Here is a 22,047-nt window from a genome sequence, read left to right on the forward strand (position 1 = left end):
CAGGAACACCTCTGCTTTCCAGCAAGCTTTCACAGCCTGCATGCTACATGTGTAACAGGCAGCCCAAATTTCCTTTGGCTTGCAACTCCCTTGCAGCCGACTCTAATGAAAAACCCAACAACATTAGAGCAGGACTTAAACCATACACAGAAGTGGACACAGCCCTCTCAGGATGAAACATTTAGATCAGCTGCTCTTACGTCTCCTTTGGCAGAAGATTTGGAGGCTGTTTCTAGGAATCTGTGAAAGGTAAATAAAAAGTTTGTCTGTCAAGGCCTTTCTTGAGGTTGGAGAACTCCAGACACCTGCTTGCTACAAAACAAAGCTGCCTTTATTTCTGAGCCCTCCTGGTGGCAGCTGGGCCGTGTTGGAATAGAGAGGCGTGGGAGGTGTTCTCTGTGGGACTGCAGGTACCCCTGGGCAAGCTGGCAGGGGGTCTCTTCCTCTTCTTTCTTCTTCCCAGGCCGAGGTCAGTACAGTCTCCAGGACAGAGACGTCATGCAACCATTGTCTCTGAGAGAAAGAAGCTGCATCATCATCGCTGTCCCCAGCTCTCTGCCGTCTTGTCCAAACCTGTTAACCTCTTAGCGTTAACCTGGCTGCCTCAGCTGAGTTTGTAGCAGGCTCCCAGTGCCACCCTAACTCTACTCCATGATGGAGGACCAACTGCTGTAGCATCTGGGGGAGGGGGGTTGTGTGAACTTTATCTCCTCACCTTTGGGAAGGCCCTACCTGCCATGCTACGCTATGAAAACAGACTGATAGAGTTGGGATTGTTCAGCCTGGAGAAAAGAAGGCTCCTGGGAGACATTATAGCAGCCTTCTAGTACCTGAAGGGGGCCTACAAGGGATCTGGAGAGGGACATTTCACAAAGGTGTGTAGTGGCAGGACGAGGGTAATGGCTTCAAACTGGAAGAAGCCAGATTTAGATTACGACGAACCTCTTCCCCGTGAGGGTGGTGAGGCACTGGAACAGGCTGTCCAGAGTTGTGGAGACTCCAAACCTAGAAGCGTTCAAAGCCAGGCTGGATGGGGTCTAGAGCAACCTTATCTAGTAGGAGGCGTTCTTGTCCATGTCAGAAGGGTTGAAACTAGATGATCTGCAAGGTTCCTTCCAACCCAAACCAGTCTATGATGTTGTGTTATCGCAATCCACCTCCACTCAAGCATGCCCTCTGCAGAGCCCAAACATATCCATCCCTCCTCAGCTTCTCAGTCCCCATCGAGGCACAGCAGCCAGAACACAACTGGGTTTCCACAGCTGTGCTTGGTGGCAATGCAGCACCTCTGCACAACCCAGGGCTGCAGCTCTGGCCCAGCCCTGCAAATCTAGAGGCAAGACTACTCTGAAAAAGCCTACATGGCTTTCATTGTGTGTGGAATGTCTGCCTGGACAGTTTAGGGCAAAATTCTGCTTGATGAGGAGGGAGGCATGGTGTGATGGCAGGCAGCAGGCAGAGCAAAGTGGCTTACTCTGCATGGCTTTCTGTGAACTCTATTGCCATGCTGCAGCGAAGCTGGGTCACAGTATTGCCAAAAGCTGTTAAATACACCCTTGAATGTTCAGTACAATTAAAAATGAATTAGAGAGGTGCAACTGCTCGGGCCAGTCACCAGTGAGTGGGAAGGCTAAGTTTATTAAACAGCCAACATAAACTGGAATAAACACCACTTCACCATTTCTTCCATCTTTCTCGGAATCCTCTAGCCCTGCCCAATATGGAGCTGGAGGCACTAGAGTTGGCAGATCTCTGCTTTGACACAGCTTGTCACCCCTATGCCATGATGAGCCTTTTTCTTCCCCCTCCCCCCCCCTGCATCTTGCAAGAAATACAAAGTAAGCAAAGAGAAAGGTGCCCTGGGAGACAGAGGAAATCTGCTTTGGCAGATAACCAAAGAAGGAGAAAAGGTCTGTATTATCTTTACCATCAGCTTCGTTTGTCTCACTGAAACTGTTTCTCTTTAGTGCTTAGAACACACATTGTAGATAATTCGCATTCTGTCCCTTGGCAGGTCCCTGGAGACCCATAAAGAAAAGCATGCCTTGAAAGAGGAAGATAGCTGTACTCCTCTCGAGTCCAAAAGCTGAGGCATGCAGCTAATACCAAACGTTACTGGTGGCTTTCCTTCCTTGGGACTTTGAAAAGGGCAACTACAGAGCAACTAAGTCTGGATCAGCCAATCTGTGACTCAAGGATGTCAGAGATTTTTACCCCAAGTCTTGAGACCAAAAGCTGGGACACTCTTCAGCGGCCAGGCTGGGCAAGAGCTGGGTTTTGCAACGGGCAGACTGAGTGGGGTCCTGCTCTAGGACTGTTTTCAAAGCAATTCAGCTTGGAATGCAGATTTCTGACCCGCTGCCAATATCCCAGTGGAAAATCTGTGCCCTGAGCAGCAGATAGGAAATTAAACTTCAGCTCCAACGCTAAAGGTATCATTTTCACCTTAGCAGTGGAGCTGCAGAAACCAGAGTCTCAGGAGAATGGGGAAATCCTTCCTATCCTGTGAAGGGCAGTAACACCTCTCAGATTAACATCACCCTGGGGGAGAATGAAGGTGTGATGTTGGTGAGCAAGAGATCAAAGGCCAGGATGGAGGTCTAACTGGTCAGAAATAGTGCAGTCACTTCAACCATGGGATGAAAATCAAGGCTGAAGAATGGAATGGAATGGAATGGAATAGAATAGAATAGAATAGAATAGAATAGAATAGAATTAACCAGGTTGGAAAAGACCTTTGAGATCATCAAGTCCAACCTACCATCCAACACCATCTAATCAACTAAACCATGGCACCAAGCACCCCATCCAGTCTCTTCCTAAACACCTCCAGTGATGGTAACTCCACCACCTCCCCGGGCAGCCCATTCCAGTGGGCAATCACTCTTTCTGTGAAGAACTTCTTCCTAACATCCGGCCTAAACCTCCCTGGCACAGCTTGAGACTGTGTCCTCTTGTTCTGGTGCTGCTTGCCTGGGAGAAGAGACCAACCCCCACCTGTCTACAACCTCCCTTCAGGTAGTTGTAGACAGCAAGAAGGTCTCCCCTGAGCCTCCTCTTCTGCAGGCTAAGCAACCCCAGCTCCCTCAGCTTCTCCTCATAGGGCTTGTGCTCCAAACCCCTCACCAGAGACAGCAAAACCCCTTTCTGAAGAACTGGCTCTCCAGTTATTCTCTGTCCAAGTTGGACTCCTTCATGGTGATACCCAGCAGCCAAGGACCCTGTAGCTAGTGAAAAGAAGAAACACGAAGATGCCTGGGATTTGTGTGCTCAAGCCTGGGAAGCAAAGATCCCATGCTCCATGGAAGACAGGAAATCCATTATGTCCTGAAAACCTGCCCTGAGAGCTCCTGGGCCTGAGATCAAGCAGGCATCTGCACCTCTGCATTGAAGGGGTGTCTGCAGAAACCAGTGGATTTCAGAATCCATCCTCTGGACATCCTTGGAGAGGCACAAGGAGGCAATGCTTGGTTGGCTTCATGGGTTTTATAGGGCCTGGAGGAACCAATACATCAATCAAATATGTTTCCTCACATAGCTGAGTGCAGGAGCTATATTCATGCCTCCCCCTTCAAACTCATCCTCTGCAGCTGATCTTCACAGGAAGAAACATCTCCACCTCAGTTTAAAGGCTTCATCCACAGCTTTCTAAGAAATAACTACATGAGTGACTGCAAAGAGGGATTCTCTAGCTTAAGCCTCCAAAGTGTTCTCTCAGGCTGCTTGCTCTTAGATGAGCAAGTCCTTGCCACCACAGGTCTTCCTGAGAAGAAAACCAAGTCACCTTTTAATCTGTGGAGCGTGGTATGGTGTGTGGCCACCCCGCCAGATTACTCTGCAGACAGCAGAAACAGCCCCACTCTCACTGCAGGCAGGGAGAAGTTGCAGACTCATGTAATGATGGCAAGTTCTACTCCCTGTTAGCAGCAGATCCACAGATTAAATTATCTCCCTGTATAATTAATTGCTGGATTTTTAACATAACCAAACCCCAGGTGTGAGTGACTCCTGCGGCACAAGAAGTTACACCCCTGCCATCGGGGCCAGTGCCACAAAGCAGCAACAAAGGCAGCGTGAGCCCTAGACAATCAAGATAAAATCTCCAGTGGTTTGGCTTCTGGGCATCCTTTCAGAGATAGCCTGATTATGCAGATGTGTAATCCAGGACTAGAAGCAACAAGAAGCTCTTTAGGTTTGTGTGCATCGTGGGTTTATGTGCAACAAAAAAGTGTCAGTGGGATCTTTCCGTCCCTTAATCCTGATGCCAAGTGAACGTTCCTGAGTATGGAGTCCTCCATATACATGACACCCTTCACAAGTGCCCAGGGTGTGTCTCAGCACAGATGCACCCAGTCCCTCTTCCTGCCTAGATGCTCGCGGCACCAGACCTTCCCATGCCACCCTCATGCCTCTGCAGCCTGATCCTCCCTTGCTTTGCTCTTCCTCTCCAAAGGGTGCACACATCTGGCTTTGCCTTTATTGTGTGATAAATCTCACCCTGCATCTTGGGTTCATTTTTCTGAAAGTTTTGAATGGTGTCTTGGAAATGCTGTTGGACAATAGGAGCTCTTTGAACCCAGGCCAGCTGGACAGGGCCGCTTGCATTGCAGCTGACATGCAGGCTTTGGCGGTCTTTCTCAACTCTTTTCTCTCTTCTTTCATTCCTTTTTCTTTCTTCTTCTTCTTCTTTTTTTTTTAATAGCATTTGAATTGTCCTCAAACTTTATTTTTGGAGTGGGCAATGCGTTTCTGAACCCTTTTCATCATTATATTGTTATTATTATTAATTGTGGTCATGACTATTTCTTCTTTCTGCTGGCACTCCTGGGTGGATCTCTCTCACTTAATGTCTTTGGGTAAGACTACCTTGGCTGCAACTCACTTAAGCAGTGACTCAGAATCCCTGGCCTGCTCCCAGGAGAGATGCAAGAGTTTTGCCAGTTGGTTTATAAAGAGGCCATCGTTTTCCTCAGCTACTCTCTCGCTCAGCAGAGCTGAGTTGAGTGGAAAAGCTCAAGCTGTGTGGTTCCAGTGAGTCCACCCCTGGTGCACAGGCTGTGCCTGCTCTCTCACGGGTGCAACCAGAACAACTTCTGAACCAGGCAGCAGGATGCTCTGCTGAACAACATTTTTGCTCCTTGGGAGTCACTGCACTCAACTTCCTCATTTCCAAGCTCTTGGAGGAAATAAATCTAAGGAAGCCATGGGGGCAGGATAAGGCATTGGGAGGCAGGGATGACTGTGTGCTCACATCAAACTGTTGCCTAAGGGCTCGTCACACAACTGCCCACATCTCTTGTGTCAGAGCTGAGAACAGCATACTCTGAAACAGACCCCTTGTGTCGCTGGGTTTGAGGTTTGCTTGCAGCAGTGTTATCCCATCTTTATCCTCTGGCATCTCAGACCTTTCCAGCCATGCAGGAGGCTGGGAGTTGCTCAGTTTCTGAAGGCAGGAGGGGACCTATGGCTCTACTGTTTGCCCCTCCACACCTTGAATTTATGTAGTGAAGATCACTTTGCTCCTGTGTGGGTCCTGTAATTTAAAGATATTCAAACAGTGCACTTTTATAGAGACAGAGGTGCAAACCCTCTTCATTTCATGTGCTGGGAGGGACTCAAGAAGAAAAGAGGTGGCTGGTCTAGGTGAGGCATGGCTGTCTCCCACAGACACTGAGGGAATGCAAGTCTGGATCCTTCCCATCAGACCATACTGACTCCTGGAAATGGCACAGAGTGATGGAGGGAAGAAGATCACAGGCCTTCCCTTAGCAAGGGTGGGCACTTAGCAGCATTGGATCATGTCCATCCCAGCTCTCCTTCCTATGTGCTGGGAAGCCTACCTGCTTCACAGGGCAGTCTATGAGCCCTGGCGCTCCCCTGTGCTGGCATTCGTGAGGGAAAGGAACTGAGGTCATCGTTTGCTTTTTACTCACATCTACCAAAGGGAGGAATAGATCTTGGGCCAAACAAAATCCTCCTTTCTCTTGTGCTGCAAGACCCAGCAGGGCAGTCCTGCCAGCCCTGTCTGTGCTGGTGTTGAAGGCTGAGCTGACTCCTGAGCTCAGCTGCAGTGGCCCAAGCACCAGGCAGAAGAGTAACCTTCTCTCCAGCTGTGGCATGGTGTGAACCACAGCCGGTTCCCCATGCCGGGGGGCTGCTGCTCCTTGGCCAGCAGGCTGGCAGTGGCTGGCCTCTGCTCCATGCCAGGGGGGTGGCATTGCTTCTTCAGCTGGAGGAATGCAAACCATCCTAGCTGCTCTTGAGGACTAGCCAGGAAAAGTCCACAAATAGCAACAGGAAATCAAAATGCCCGCTGCAGACATGCACCAGATACGAGGCCCTCCAGTGCAAGGAGAAGAATCAAACGCTGGGTGATGGAGATTACATCATGCTGTGGATAAACCTGTGAGCCCATCCAGCTGGGGCCGTGCCAACAGGTCCAGATGGCTCAGGAATGCTAACTGCATAGCTACCTCTCTCTTGTCTTTGCTGCTTCTTCCCTCTTTTCTTTCCCTCCTCTCCATCCTCCCTGGCCTCCTTCCCTTTCCCCTTTCCCAGAATAAATAAATAAATCCTCTGGCAACTCTACATAATCCATTTCACTGAACATCAGGGAGGCATCTGAGACCAGTGGACAGGGCACTGCTCTGGATTTACTGGTAGATATCAAGGTTGCTGGGTGACCTCACCACACTGCGGAGCTGCTGGGGTTGACACAGTAATGTGGACCTTCATCTCACCTGGGACTTCAACCCCTGGCTACAAAGAAGGACGTTGCCAGGGCTGCTCCCCTGGAGCCTGAAGCACACAGGAAAATTGAGGAATGAGCATTGCTTCTGCTCTGCTGCAGCTCATCCCAGCTGCTTGCAGCTGCCACTGACTGCTCACCATGGCTGCAGTTACACAGCAAGGGAGAAGAGGTTTGCTCTCACTGCTAGCAGGCTCTAGTTACCACCTTGGTACCAATAAGTGACAAAGAAAAGAGTGCAGTACCTTCTGTTCTGTTGCCTTCCCAGCACCGACCAGAGCAGCATCTGGTACTCAGCTCTCTCCCAGTGCAATAAAAACAGGGCTCAAAGATGTGTAAGAAAAGAGTGAAAGGTGTGTGCTTTGACGTGCCTGAAGAAGAGCTGCAGGCCATTTGCTCATGATTTAATGCTAATCCAGCTGCTGGACTGCTGCCAACTCTATTTGACAAATCCTGAAGAGCAGGAGAAGCACCATCAAATAGGAAAGCAACCTTTGAATCACTCTTCTCAGTGAGCAGTGGTGATCCTAACTTGACAACAGGTCAGGCAGACTTACCATGGGCAAAAGGCACCTCCAAAGAGAAAGGGAAAATGCACAGCCATGCCCTGAGCAGCAGGAGGGACTGGCATGGCTCTGGAATGGCCTACTAGGAGGGGACTGAGAAAGCCATGGCACACTGGTACTTTCAGCTTCTTACCTCCTTCTGAGATACTAACCAGATGAGATGTAATTTGGGAGCCTGGGAAGCTGGCACAGCCTCGGCTACGCAGCAGTTCTGGGCAGAAAGGTAATGGGGTGCTCTCTGCAACTTGCACCAAACCCAGGGAGAACTTAGGTTTTGCAGCAGAGCCAGGATTTGGTTGTGCAGTGGAGGGTGAGGTATGAGTGCAGTCCATTCACTGGATTCATAAAGCACAAATTGTTTGCTTTTCAGTAAAGTCCAAAGAGGTCAGGCCAGCAACAGCATGGGCCAAGTACTTCAGTATAAACCCTGATGCTAACCAACACAGCCATTCAGACTCACACTGAAAGATTACTCTGGATTGGCTTGAAGTATCTGAGGTCAGAATCAGACACATGCAGTCCCCAGGGGGATGGAAGAAGAGAAGGGTGAAGGATGGCTGGCACACTAGTGGAGGATGGACCTGCCAGGCTGAAAAGGCTAGAAATATCCTGCATAGCTGCAAAGTCATTCAGAGAAACTCTAACTGGCTGAACCAACTAACAGTTCCTATGGACCTTTCCTGGCAGATACTACTAGCAGAACCCCACCCCAGCCTAACTTTTCATTGATCTGCTTCACCCATGGATGGCACTGCCCCATGCCAGTAAGAATAAGGGCATGCATTTCACAGCAAGCAAAAGCTGCATGGCTGCAGGTGACATCCTGAGGACCACAGGCTAAGTAACTGGCAGAGCTGGCAGTAAACCACAGTTCTCCCATTCCTGACAGCCTCACTGCACCACTGTCTGTAAGGAGAGAGAAAAAAAGAAGCACACAACAAAAACAAACCCAGCATCATTCAATTGGCTGTTCAACATTTGTGGCTCAACAGCACCTCATCAACTCTCAGATTCTGCCACATTTGCTTGGAAGGAAGACCCAGATTTCCAGCACTCCCTGAGCAAAGAGCTCTCAGATGATGAAACTGAAAAGGCTTTGAAAGAAACCTTCCACCAACAGTCTTTACAAGTAAAAAGTCAGAGCTGGTTTCCTTCTCCCTGAGCTCCCTGGCTTGCAGTCCCTCCCCTGAAGCAGCAGTGAGCTCAGGCAAAAGCACCTGCACAGATCATTCCTTCAACTGCCATGAATTTATGGGACTCATTTAACATCAGGCTGCTCTGACATGCTACAATTAATTATCAGAGCTCTGGACCCGGGTGCTCTTCTTCATCCTTGTCTCCCTCTGCCTCAGCTACGCCTTCTGGAGCGAAAAGCTAGCCTTTCAGGAGAGGGAGGGTTGCAAATACTGCTGAGCCAGGAGCAAGTTCAGAAGGTAGACCCCCTGAGCCTCACCCAGCACAGATGTGTTATTCTTGAGCTGCACAGCTGGATGTGCCATGGTGTTCGGAGGAGCAAAGCGAGTGTCCCCAAGGCACTGTGGTGGGGAGCTCAGGATGGGAGAAGTTCTTTGAACATCAACCTCAGGAAGTTCACCTGCAGGAGGGATGGTGACAAATCCAATATGAATGCCCCCAACTACAGCTGTATCCAGCTGCCTCCTTCATAACATGCTTGGTGTCAGGCCCAAGCTGTATTTCTCGTGCAGGCTCAGCTGCCAGGTTCTTCCCAGGGGAGCCCTGACATTCCTGATGTAGGGGAGCTCCTGAGAGAGCACTGAGCTGAACATGTTATGTTGCATCTATTCTAGGAAAAACATGCCCTGCCTTTTGAGGAGGCTTTGCTGATCAGGTCAGCCAGACTGACCTAAATGAGCATTTTTCCTAATCAAGACAAAGTCACAGTGTAAAGAAGCCAAAAGCAACTTTGCTGAGGTAGTCAAGGGCGAGTTTCCTCTGGAACAAGCTGGACAGTGATTGCAATGAATGACCTCACATAAGGCATCACCTTTGAGCTCTAAAGATGGTACTAATTACCCCAGTGCTGGTTTAAATTACATGCTAGTTTCAGGGAGAATAGCCACGCACGTTGCTTCCATCCTTTACAAAGAACCTCTGCAATCTTAGAAAGTGAGAAGATGAAATAGGAAGAGGAAAAAAAAAAAGGAATGAAAGAGTTTGTGGGTTACTGTGGTTCCAACCTTCATGAGACCTTGTCCTGTCTGAATGTCAAGTTCAGTGTCAAGCATCTATCACTTGGACACTGACCAGAGCAGAGGAGCTCTCCATGATATCAGACAGCCCCAGAGAGATTCAAGAAAATAGGAGTAAAAGGCAAGATGCAAAGAAAGAGAAGAGAAGGTGGCAAAGAAATCAGATGGGGTGGGTGAGAGGGGAAAGCTGAGGCAGGCCTCAGGTCAGCTCAGGAGACTACAGGAAAGGAAAACCTTAAACAGCGTGACCTGATAGGAAAACAGATGCCAACAATTATTTCCTTATGCACCTGGGAGAAACTTAGATGTAAATGCTGCATGACAGACCTGGGAAGCAACTAGGTTGAAAGACACAGCCTGTCTTTCAGCATGCTACCTGCTGTCCTCTGACACTCTGGCTGTGCTCTTGGCTCTTCACAACCTTTCAGCTCTTTCTGTTCTGAGGCACAATGCAAGACATGCAGGCATCAACTCACGAAAACACCTAACACCTCACAATGCAAGTTGAGCTCCAAAGATAGGAAACAGTAAGAAAAGGGCTCCATGCCAGGGCCTATCCTGTCTTGCTGCCAGCCTGAGAACAGAGTGGATGGTTTCAGCCAGAGGATACCAAACTACATTAAAGCTGCACACACAGAAGCCACCTGCTGCAAAGGGGCAGCCATGATGCCAGCATGGTAGTAGATCAATAAGCACAGCTTTGGGTCCGCCCCAGCTCTCACTTCTCATCTCCCATGTGGAGATGTGAGGTCCCAGCAGCTGAGAGGTGTAAAGGAGGATAAATACAGTCCACAGCAGAAAGCTGGGATCAGTGGGATTTAATAGTCCCAGGACTGAGATTAGCCTGTAAGTGAGGACTAAGACATCTGGCTCCTCCTCTCCTGAAGAGCAATGCTGGCCACAACATTGCCTGTGAAGCACCTGACCTTGCAGCACAGACATGGAATTTCCCTGGGAAACCTCCTAGCCAAATCAGGCCAAGAGGCAGCTCTTGGCCATTTCTTACTTAAGCTGCAATGGTTTGCCTCATCCCTGGTGCCCTACCTGCTCCCCTGTAACTCTGCAGCAAGGACATTCACCAACAGGCTTTTGTGAACCATCTGGTTTCCTGCAGTGGACTGTTTACAATGGGATAAGGACACGGAGGCTTCAGTGGGTTGACTCATCCCTTCTTGGAATGCCCTGGTACAAGTCAGCCTTGAGAATCAAATCTTCACATCAAACACAGTCCTACCTGTGGCTATGAGAAGAGAACCTGCCATGTGGCCATCACAAAGACAGCTCCAGAGAGTTAAATGTCTGCATGTGTTTCCTCTAACCCTGAGAATTCTTTGAACAGCAAATAAGTGATACACTAAATACTTCAGTCTTCAAACCCACAGAGAAATGCTGAGGGGAAAAAAAAGGGGAAAGTGCAGGAGAAGACCTCTCTCAGAGGAAACACAAGAGCACACCAGAGGTCTGTGGTGACAGGTTGGACTTGATGATCTTTGAGGTCTCTTCCAGCCTTGGTGATTCTGTGGGGCTGCAGCTGTGGCTGTGAAATCCCTACTTCTAAATTTGCCTTTAAGTGGCCAAATTTCCCTCTCTGACTGAGACAACTCCATTCCAGGCTTCAGCAAGACCAGCACAGCACTAGATGGGGCCAGCACAGTGATGGACAAGACTGGTGCAGCATGAGGTGGGACCAGCACAGCACAAGATGCAGCAGAAGACATTTTGCATCGGTGAACCCAACACTTGTCATGGGATCAAGAAGCCACCAGACATCATGCTTGGGCACTCATACTGGTACCAGGAGGAGGTCCAATAGGCCAGCCTCAGAGGCTCTTTACAGTGTACAAATGAGACCTCAGATTTCCTCCTCTCTGAAAGTGGTGGCAGCGGCATTGAACAACTGCCTTATGCCAGAGGGGATGGGCATCACCTGGCAGACAGGGCTGGAGCTGTTCATGACTCCAGCATCTCCCAGATGGTGCTGCTGACGCCCCTTCAGTGGGAGTGGATTGTATGCACAGATGTGCTTCTACCTCCTGCCAAACCCTCCCCGTGTTTACTCTGTAAGCACTTCACCAAAGTCCTTCCTGCTTCTCCCCACCAAGATGATGGCCTTGTCTCCGCTGTTTAACCCTGGTTTGGATCCATGCCTTCCCGTACTCCTGCTCTGAGCTGCAACCTCTCTCCTAGCTCTGGCCTGCCAGCATAGTGAAAGGGTTCTCCCACTTCAGCTGAGGTGAGCATTTAGGCCAGAGGATCCTCAGCCCATGCAGGCAGTTGTCCAACAGATGAACATTTCTAGTTAGGAAGAACATTGCAATCATTCACCAGTTTCTTGGCAGATAGAAGGGACACAGGAATAATCTTTGGTCTGTCTGGAGGAAGTATTGATCTAGAATCTTCCAAAGGAAGCTCAAGTCTCTTCCCCTCTTCATTCCCAAAATGCAAATATGTTGCCTGGTGATGCTGCAGGGCCAGAGACTCAGGAACTTTTGTGTTCAGCTCTGGTTTCATCCTGCTGCCAGCACTTACACAGGTCCTGCTATGAGACAATAAAGAGCAGCATGCACACAAAGTGGAGGAACCATGAAAGGGGCCAAGAGAAACCAAAGAAATAGGAAAATCTGGGAACAATTATATTAGGATTCATTTGCACCAGGCCAGGTCTCTCTGTATCTGTGCTCCAGATCCCACAGGAATTTCTGACTGGCAAGTTTCAAGCAAAATGTAAAGAAAAAAGTCTTGCCTTACCCAACACTTGGCTAACTAACCAGGGGTGTGTCACTGACCAAATTTTACCAGGCATGGGGACAGAGGGCCAAAATGCTCCTGCATTTGTCCCCATGAGGGACTGCCTTCAGTCCCAGAGAGCCAGCCTCCCATTACAGCAGAGGTCCCCTTGTGTAGCCATGGGAAGGGATGAGAAATGGGTAACCAAATCTGCCTGAACTCTTTATCCTCACTGTCTGCAGAGATGGTGAGAGAGAACTTCCACAGCATGAAACTCACTCAGACCAGAGGTCAGTCCAGGACCTAAGCACCACTTAAGTGCTATTTATATCTCTGTAGTAGGCATAAGAGGAAGAGAAGTGTGTACAGGCTTCTTCCAAGAGCAGTGGTCAGCCATGGTGGATAGGCTCTCTCTGTCTTCGGGGGAAGCTCCCACTATGAGTTTCACCAGCACTGCTCTCTATGTGCAGTCCTGCTACTCTCCTCCTTCCTGCAGGGTGGGACAACAGTGAAGGAAAGAGCACATGGAAGGTACAGAATCCAGTCTGCATTCAAGAAGCAACTCACAGAGACAAGCAGATCTTCTCCCATTGTGCTGTCCCCCAAGAAGCTCCAGAAGATGCCAGGACATACAGGATGACACAGTGAATGAGCACATTACTGTGTGTTCCCCAGAGGAGCTGGGATGGCACTCATGGAGAAAACCTGACTGGCCACTTTGCAACTTCTAACTTAGCATGTAGGCTGTTTGGTTTCCTCCTTGATGTCTCTCTTTTAGGAGGCATAGCACATGGTTTGGAAAGCATAGAGTCAGAAGAGAGCTGTGCTCACATGGACATCCAAAGTCATCTATGAAGGTATTCTATAGGAAGAAATGTAGGAGCTGAACAAACCCACTGGGGTAAAAAAACCACCCAAACCCTGAGTCTTGTTTACCTGCTTAATTCTGACTTCACTCTGGCACCAGAGTGTCACAAACCTGGAGAAGCACAGTGGTGACTCTGACTCAAAAGATAAGGCTTTTGGAGAGTTTCACAGCACTGACAAGAGCTGAGAGAAAAAGAGCTCTCTGAGTGCAGCTGTAACAGATTGCAAGTGACTAGATGGGTGCTGGCAGGAATGACCAGAGATGCTGGACTGGGCAGGAGACGGGTGAAATTGATAAGCAGGCACTGCATGACGGATTAGCTTCAGTTACAGTAGGTCCTTCTGGCAGGAAAAGATGAGCAAAGCTGCCTAAATTCTAGAGCAGTAGATGACCTCCTGAGCAAAAGAAGACTGATAATGCTGTCAGTAGTCATCTTATATAGGTCTGGTCAGTGGGAGCTAAGGGAAGTAGAAGAAGCACTTTGTATCCCTTGGAGATTTCCAGTCCAAGTACCAAGCAGATACCAATCTCCTGAAGATTTACCAAAAGACAACCAAACCAAAACAAACACCACCATCACCCCCCCAAATCCCCAAACAAACAAACAGAGCCCTACCAAACTCCATCATGTAATCATAGACTCATGCAGGTTGGCTGAGAGATTGGGTGGCCTTCAATCTGACCTCCTGCTCAAAGCACGACCAACACTAAATACAGGTTGCACAGGGTTTTGTCCAGATACAGCCTGGAAACCTCCAAGGAAGGAGCTCCCACTGTGTCTCTGGGGAGCCTCATCGTCTCCCAGTTCTCCTCACCCTGAGAAAATGTTTCCCTATACCCAATCTAAAATCTTCCCCGTTCCACTTTATGGCTATGCACTTATGGCAAGAGCCTGGCTCTGCCTTCTCACTAACTTCCTCACCATTGCAGGCAGGCTGCTGCTAGGTCCTCCAGGAGCCACCTCTCCTCCAGCTGAGCAGTTCCAGTTCCCTCAGCCTCTCCTCATGGGAGAAAATCTTGAGCCCCCCAGCTGTCTTGGTGACCATCCCCTCCATGCACTCAGGTTCATAGTCTTTGTGCTTCCAGGCCGTTCAAAACTGAACACTGTGTTTCAGACACGGTTTTATGATTGTCAAGACTGTGAGTGAAGAGCAGGTTTGTGACCATCTGAAGAACCTGAAAGTGTTCAAATCCATGGGACCTGATGGGATACACCCACAGATACTGAGGGAACTGGCAGATGAGGTTGCTAAACCGCTCTCCATTATATTCCCAAAGTCATGTCAGCCTGGGGAAGGCCCCACTGACTGGGAAAGGGGAAGCATAACCCCCATTTTCAACAAGGGAAAGGAGGATGACCCAGGACTGGAGCACCTCTCTATGAGGACAGACTAAGGGAGCTGGGGCTGTTCAGTCTGGAGAAAAGAAAGCTCCCAGGAGACCTTATTGTGGCCTTCCAGTATCTGAAGGGGGGGCTACAAGAAAGCTGGGGAGGGACTTTTTAGGGTGTTAGGCAATGATAGGACTAGGGGGGATGGAGCAAAACTTGAAGTGGGTAGATTCAGATTGGATGTTGGGAAGAAATTCTTCACCATGAGGGTGGTGAGACACTGGAAAAGGTTGCCCAGGGAGGTGGTAGAAGCCTCATCCCTGGAGGTTTTGAAGGGCAGGCTGGATGTGGCTCTGAGCAACCTGATCTAATGAGAGGTGTCCCTGGCCATGGCAGGGGGGTTGGAACTGGCTGATCCTTGAGGTCCCTTCCAACCCTGACAATTCTACGATTCTAAAAGGGGGACAACCACTTCCCTCTGCCTCTCTGCTGCTACCCTCCTGATGCTGGCTGTGTTTGCTACCACAACACAGCACTACCCTGTGATCCCTGGGTCAGTCCACCCATCCCGGGGGGGGGGTCAGCATTTGTCCCTGCTGAAGTTCATGAGGTTTCTGAAGACTCACTCCTGCAAGCTGCCTCAGCCCCTGTGAATGGCAGCCCCCACACTTACTTCAATTAATATTTTTGTTGTCCTGCATCAAGCACTCAGATCTTCACGAGGCTGCATCTACAGACATGCCTTCATTGCTTCTCTGTTGCAACTTTAGCTAAGCAATACAGAGAACTGCTAAAGACCAAGATGACTCCTTAGTAAGGAGTGCCAAGGTTCAGGAAAGGAGAGGAGTTTAGAGCCATGCAGCCCTTGCCCCAAAGGAGCCGGTTGCTGCAGCAAGGTTCATCCATCTTTCTGCTTGCTTTCCAAAGAGAAGAAACCACCCTCAGAAAAACGTTTTTTTATACTGGCATTTTATGGCCAAGATTCCTGGTCCATTCCAAGAAAAATGCACGCTGAACAATGCCTGGAAAAGTCTGCCCATCTCTGAAGAAAAGGCACTGGCAACTCTGGGAGCTATTGTGCACGGTGATGCATTGCACAGTTCCCTGTCAAAAAGAACTTCTCAACACATCTTAAGGTCCCAGGGGGATTCGCTGGATTTAGTAAGGAAATGTGAGTGTGTTCCTTCCCCCCACGTTGCCATGCAGAGTGAGAACAAAGAGGGTGGTGGGCTACATTCTGGCTCTTGTCTCATCGCCAGTTTTGGCAGGTGAGAAGAGGCTACAGAATCTCTTATCATCTGCAGGAAGGGAAGGTATTGGCTTGACTCATACTTCAGCAGAAGTTTGTGGTGCTGGTGGTCGGGAAAAATGTCCACAAAAAAGTAACTCCTTCCTGCTTGTAAGCTGAGCACAGCGATGCCTGAGTCACTGCACCCTGATGAACGTGAAGCCAAGGGTAGGCTACTTCGAGAAGCAACCTCCAAGCAGAAAGGCCACTTAAATGTGGCACGACAGAGCCAGCCTGCTGATGGCCACCACACACTTTAAACACACTGTCCTGGCAGCTGGCACCAGATGGCACTCTTACACAAAAGCTTCTTTTCCACAGGGTCTGCTTGCAAGCAGAAGTTTTATTTAAGCTAAAAAGAGGTACCCCTGGTATCGGATAGGGGTTCCCTGACTTCTGACAGCACCCAGGCAAAAGGGCTGGTGCCAATATCTGCTGTTTTCACTGTGGTAAGGGAATAAAAGGTCCTGGCATAAAGCACTTCCTATCAGTTCTGGCGCCCCTATTACAGGAAGGATCTGGATGTGCTGGAGTGTATCCAGAGAAGGGCCATGAGGATAATCAGAGGGCTGGAGCACCTCTCCTATGGAGACAGGCTGAAGGAGTTGGGGCTGTTCAGTCTGGAGAAGAGAAGGCTGTGAGGAGACCTTATTGTGGCCTTCCAGTATCTGAAGGGGGCTATGAGAACGCTGGGGAGGGACTTTTTAGGGTGTCAAGCAATGATAGGACTAGGGGGAATGGAGCAAAACTAGAAGTGGGTAGATTCAATTGTATGTTAGGAAGAAGTTCTTCCCCATGAGGATGGTGAGACACTGGCACAGGTTGCTCAGGGCAGTGGTGGAAGCCTCATCCCTGGAGGTTTATAAGGCCAGGCTGGATGTGGCTCTGAGCAACCTGATCTAGTGTGAGGGGTCCCTGCCTGTGGCAGGGGGGCTGGAACTAGATGAACTTTGAGGTCCCTTCCAACCCTGACAATTCTATGATTCTATCAGCATAGCCTCATCCACACTGGATGTACATGGAATTGGGGAAAGCACAACAGTCTTTCAGATAGGAGCAGGTGAGGCCTCGCAGCGCCAGCAAGCACTCAGTCTTGGGGTGATGTGCCGTTGGAGGGGCTGCCCAGCACAGCAGGGCTCTGCTGCCTCCCATACAGCCTGACCACAGTCAGTCCTTGAGACAGGACCATGCGGTGGTATCCTGGAAATCAGGAGCTGGCGACATTTCTGGGAGATGGGGCTGCCTGCATAATCTCTTTCCCAGAGCTGGTGTGTCTCCGTACACCAAATGTGGGGCACTTCACACTGATGAAAGTTCTGCCTTCTCCTCCACAAGAGAGACAGCATAAAAGGCTTTAGACCTTTAAGGTACCAAAGCAGAAGAGGATCCATCAGGTGTTTAATGGGTCCAGACTTCCTCTCCCTGTCCCTTGCTTTCTGTCTGTGGTAGTGCTGGCGTCTCCCCTGCTCCAGTTGCAACGGCAGCCTTCAAAGGCACTCACAATGCTACACTGCGAACGTGGGATGTCCCGATACTGTGACCGGGGAGGAACAAGCCATGGCTCAAATCTGTCTGTCCCGGGCAGGCACCGTCCCACAGCTCCAGCTGCTGAGAAGCTGGTGAAGCCTCAAGTGCAGGCAGTGCCCTGCTGCCTAGCCTCGGATAATGCTCTGACCCTCAAAGCATCTCTGAGCTGGGACTCTGCCCCTTCTGCCCCAGGGCTGGGTGCTCCCTGGCAGAGGGGCTGCAGGATTCGCAGCAGAGCTCCCACAGAACGCTCGGGCAAGGAGCCTGTGCTCAGGGAGAGCTGCTGGCCTTGGGACTCGCGTGGCTCCTGGGAGAGGCTGGGCAGTTTCCCGAGAGGTGAACAATACGCCTTTGGTTTCTTGGGACTGGCAACACATTTTCCTCCCAAGTCACTCTTCCCCTTCACCCTCCTCTCCAAAGTAAATCAGCCCAGCATTAACGCCAAGGGGGAGATGCTCCATCTCCCCAGTGCCACTCGGAGAAAAAGTTGCAAGCAGAGGAGAGCGGAGGCGCTGAGCCCCAAGGGCTCCTGATGGCACACGGCCGTGCCTGCGGTGCTGCCAGGGCTGAGCCACGACCAGTTAGCTGTGCGCTCCCCGCCGGGCACCGCACGCTTGTTCCCCGCCAGCAGCTCCGGGCAGGCGCGGTGTGAGAACCTCCGGCGGGCTCTCACGGAGTCTGCGGGCGGCGGGGCCACTACCGGGCGGCACTTGGCTGTGTACAGCGAGGAACACCCGGGTACCTGCAGCCCCGGGACACCCCGCGCTCGGGGGCAGGACACGGGCACACGCAGCCCCGGGGCAGGCGGCACGTCCCCCCCCGTCCGCCGGGGAGCGGAGGGCTTTGGGGGTAGGGAGGGGGTCGCTGCCGGCGGTCCCTTACCACATTGCTGAGGAAATCCGCCTCGCTGAAGTCGCCGAGGTCGAGGAAACCGGTGCCGGCGGCGGGGAAGAGCCGCTCGGCGGGGAAGGGCTCCAGGATACTGTCCATGGTGCCCGCGGCGCGGGGGCTCGGCCGCCCCCCGCTCTCCGCTACCCGCTCTCACAGCGGCGGCACGCTCCCGCCCGCCCCCCGGCGGCGGCGGCCCATGGGGCGGCGGGGGCGGCGGCGGGGAGCCGGGAGCGCCGCGCCGAGTGCCCGCTCGGGGCAGCTGTCAGTGCCCCGCTGCCGAGGGGCCGGGCGGGCGGAGGCGGCGGCACGGCCCCGCCCGCGCACCGGGAGCCGGCGGGGCGGGGCAGGGCAGGGCGGCACTTCCCTCGCCGACACCCCCTTAAGGCAGCGCGACGGTGGCGTGCAGCCCCCCGGCACTGCTGGGGAGGACCAGCTCGGCGGCTGCCCGGGACTCCCGTGCTCCTCCAGGGGCTGCGGACCCCCGGCACAGCGAACTGAACCCTTTGGCAGCTGCCCCTGCCGGCAGAAAGCCGGTGGCAGGCTCCGCTGCGCCCCTCGGAGAGTGGAGCCGGATGAGGTCTTCCAAGGGGTCAGTGTCCGAGATGAAGCCGCAAGCCGGCCGGGAGATGTCACTGCCCTTCTCTGCGGCAGGCTCGCAGGTAGGCCTGGCTGCAGCAGCCTATGTGGCTGCTCTATAATTAGAGAGCTGGGCACTATTAAAGAGCTTCGGGAAGATTATATGGCTTCAGATAAATGGGATTACGGATCCCTCTACTCTCTGATCCTTACTCCAACCAACACTCAGGAAAACCACTTACAATAATCCTGTTGAAGAAGCCCTGATGTTTTACCAATCTGTCCCTGCTTTCATGGCTTCACAGAGAATGGACTGGAGTCCCTGCTCCCAGCAGGGCCTTTCTTGGTCACAGACATGTGGAGCAACAACCCAAAGGCAGCATTGCATCCCTCTGGGAAGAAACCTGCCTGAATATGCTTGGGAATATGGGTTAGGGGGTGAACTTTGGAGAGCAGGGTTATCAGTTGGACCTGGTGATCCTGAAGGTCTTTTCCAACCTGAATGTTTCTGTGGTTTCTGTGCAAGTCACCCACCAGTGAAGGTCTTGGTGGGGAAGTGCTGATAGGAGGCTGGCCAGAGCCTGCACTTGGGTTTCCATCCAGGCTCTTGCTGCATGCTTCCCATCAGTCTCAGGACTATCAGCACAATCCAAGGTGCTCCTTGGCTACTCCTTGGACATGCCACTTCCTGCACACAAAAGCCTTTATACTTGCACACATAATAGGCTCTATGAATTACATTTACCTCCACCTTATGTTTCAGTCAAGTGTAAAAAGCCTTTGGGTAAAAGGTCAGAGACAAATTCAGCCAGGATGGAGCTGTGCTGAGGAAATAATTATGTTCCTCCTTTCTTAATGGTAAAGAAATCTTTCTGTCAATGTGGGTGCCAGTGGGTTTAAAGGGGGCAACACAGAAACCTTTGCCACTGGAAGATGGGGAGAAGAAATATGTCCAGAGACTTCAGCAAGAAGTAAACCTCTAGCTCCAAGCAAGAGGAAGGCTCTCTTTAACATCCTGGTCAGCAGGATTCTCAGTTGCAAGAGGTAGAAGGACAGAACCCCGTGAAAGCCATGGGGTGACAGCCCAGGCACCCAGGCAGAGCCACAATAGGGGCAGCTTCAGCTCCAGTCACTAACCAAACACGGATATTGCTTCCCTAACTGCAAAGAAAGTGGTAAACACTGGCAAAAGCAAGAGTTGCTGGTTCAGTGCCTCACCCAAGTTAACACAAGGAAGCCTCTTCTCAGGACACATGCTGTATTTATCCCCAGTGCCAGGCTGAGGAAGCCGAGGTGGTGTCAGCTCCTGTGACTGTTTGCACAGCATGGGTGGCAGTGTCATCAGAAAAGGTCAAGCAAAGTAAACCTCACTTGTTTGTCTGCACACTGAAGGAAAAATGCTTTGGCACATTTGGATAGGGATTGTGAAGTCCATTCTCAAGATCAAAATATCTCAGAGAAAGTGAAGCTGCCTGCTTTGTGACCCCGCTTCTATTTAGTAGTTTTAGTACTGCCTGGATGTAGCTCCCCTGTTCGTCAGTGCTGCACCTCTGCAAGCGGGGAAGGGCTAGACCAACCCTCCCTTTCTGACATTGCACTGCAAAGCTGCTATTTCCCATCTCTTGGAGAGTTCTGTTAGGGATCTCCAGTGCTATCACTTTTGTAGATCTTTGAAGCAGACATTTTTCCCCCATGTCAGACATGTGCAGTCCATTAAAGGCAGTGCAAAGGCTACCTTTGCCTTGCTGCTGACTCTTTGGAGCCAAAAAGGAGAGAGATTTCTGCAGGTGAGCAGTCCTGTGCTCCAGGAAAGACCCGTGGACAGAGAAAGAGTTGATGGGGTGAGGGGAGGGGATAGCAATCTGAAAGACTCCTGGGTGCTGCTGCAGCTGGCAGGAGGCACCCAGAGCAAGAGGGGAAAGGGCAGGCTGGGTGGCACTGCTGCAGCAGAGGCCTGGCAGCTACAGCACTTGCAACACTTGAGGAGTGTTAACAGCATCACAAGGCTGTGAAAAAGGCAAATGCCACACTGGGGTATGTAGGAATGTATGTATGTAGGAATGTATGTATGTAGGAATGAATCCTCCCTTCTACTCTGCAGAGCCAGTGTGTTAGACAAAACACCACGGCCCTCTGAGGTGCCAAGATGGGCTGGGTCCCGAGGAGAGCGGTGGGAGGAAAAAATGGACAAAGAGTGAAGCCTGAAAAAGGGCTGAGGGAATTAACCTTTTTTTTTTTTTGGTCTAAAGAGTTGACTCTCATGCCAACAGCCTTCAGGCACTCAAAGAGTTGGGGGACTTGCACATGCAGCCCAGAAAGCCAATCACATCCTGGGCTGCATCAAGAGAACCATAGCCAGCAGGTCAAGGGAGTTGATTCTCCCACTCTACTCTGCTCTGGTGAGACCCCACCTGGAGCACTGCATCCAGGTCTGGGGCCCCTATTACATGAAGGATCTGTAGGTGGTGCTGGAAGGTGTCCAGAGAAGGGCCATGAGGATGAGCAGAGGGCTGGAGCTCCTCTCCTATGGAGACAGACTGAGAGAGTTGTGGCTGTTCAGTATGGAGAAGAGAAGGCTCCCAGGAGACCTTATTGTGGTCTCCCAGTATCTTAAGGGGGCTACAAGAAAGCTGGGGAGGGACTTTTTAGGGTGTCAGGGAGTGATAGGACTAGGGGGAATGGAAAAAAACTAGAAGTAGAGAGATTCAGGTTGGATGTTAGGAAGAAGTTCTTCCCCATGAGGGTGGTGAGACACTGGAACAGGTTGCCCAGGGAGGTGGTGGAAGCCTCATCCCTGGAGGTTTTGAAGGCCAGGCTGGATGTGGCTCTGAGCAACATGATGTAGTGTGAGGGGTTCCTGCCCATGGCAGGGGGGTTGGAACTGGATGATCTTTGAGGTCCCTTCCAACCCTAACAATTCAATGGTTCTATGAAAGAGCAAGGCAAGAGTTGCCCACCATTGCTACACTGGAGGGGACAAGCAGTAACAGAAGATGAGTGCCTGGGAAGTGGCCATGTGTGGTGGGTTGAAATTACCCCCCAAATAAAAGTGCCAGATTAGCTCAGGTGGAAGGAAATGGAGCTATATTTACAAGCAGACTAAAATCTAGAATAGAATAGAATAGAATAGAATAAACCAGGTTGGAAGAGACCTTCAAGATCATCGTGTCCAACCTATCATCCAACACCACGCAACCAGCTAAACCATGCAATCAAGCACCCTGTCAAGTCTCCTCCTGAACACCTCCAATGATGGTGACTCCACCACCTCCTCGGGCAGCACATTCCAATGGGCAATCACTCTCTCTGTGTAAAA

General features: G+C 51.0%; 1 protein-coding gene across 2 annotated transcripts in view; it reads right to left on the reverse strand.

Annotated features, from left to right (window-relative positions):
* The window catches only part of CREB3L1 (cAMP responsive element binding protein 3 like 1), a 48,224-nt gene extending 29,896 nt beyond the window's left edge, over window positions 1-18,328 (reverse strand). For both annotated transcript variants that reach the window (XM_054162170.1, XM_054162169.1), the window contains exon 1: window positions 18,147-18,328. In XM_054162170.1, coding sequence (XP_054018145.1) covers window positions 18,147-18,254 — 108 coding nt within the window. In that variant the 5' untranslated portion in view covers window positions 18,255-18,328. The remainder of the gene's footprint in view (window positions 1-18,146) is intronic.
* Between the last annotated feature and the right edge of the window lie 3,719 nt (window positions 18,329-22,047).

This window comes from Dryobates pubescens, chromosome 5 (genome assembly GCF_014839835.1).
Source record: "Dryobates pubescens isolate bDryPub1 chromosome 5, bDryPub1.pri, whole genome shotgun sequence".
NCBI lineage: Eukaryota > Metazoa > Chordata > Aves > Piciformes > Picidae > Dryobates > Dryobates pubescens.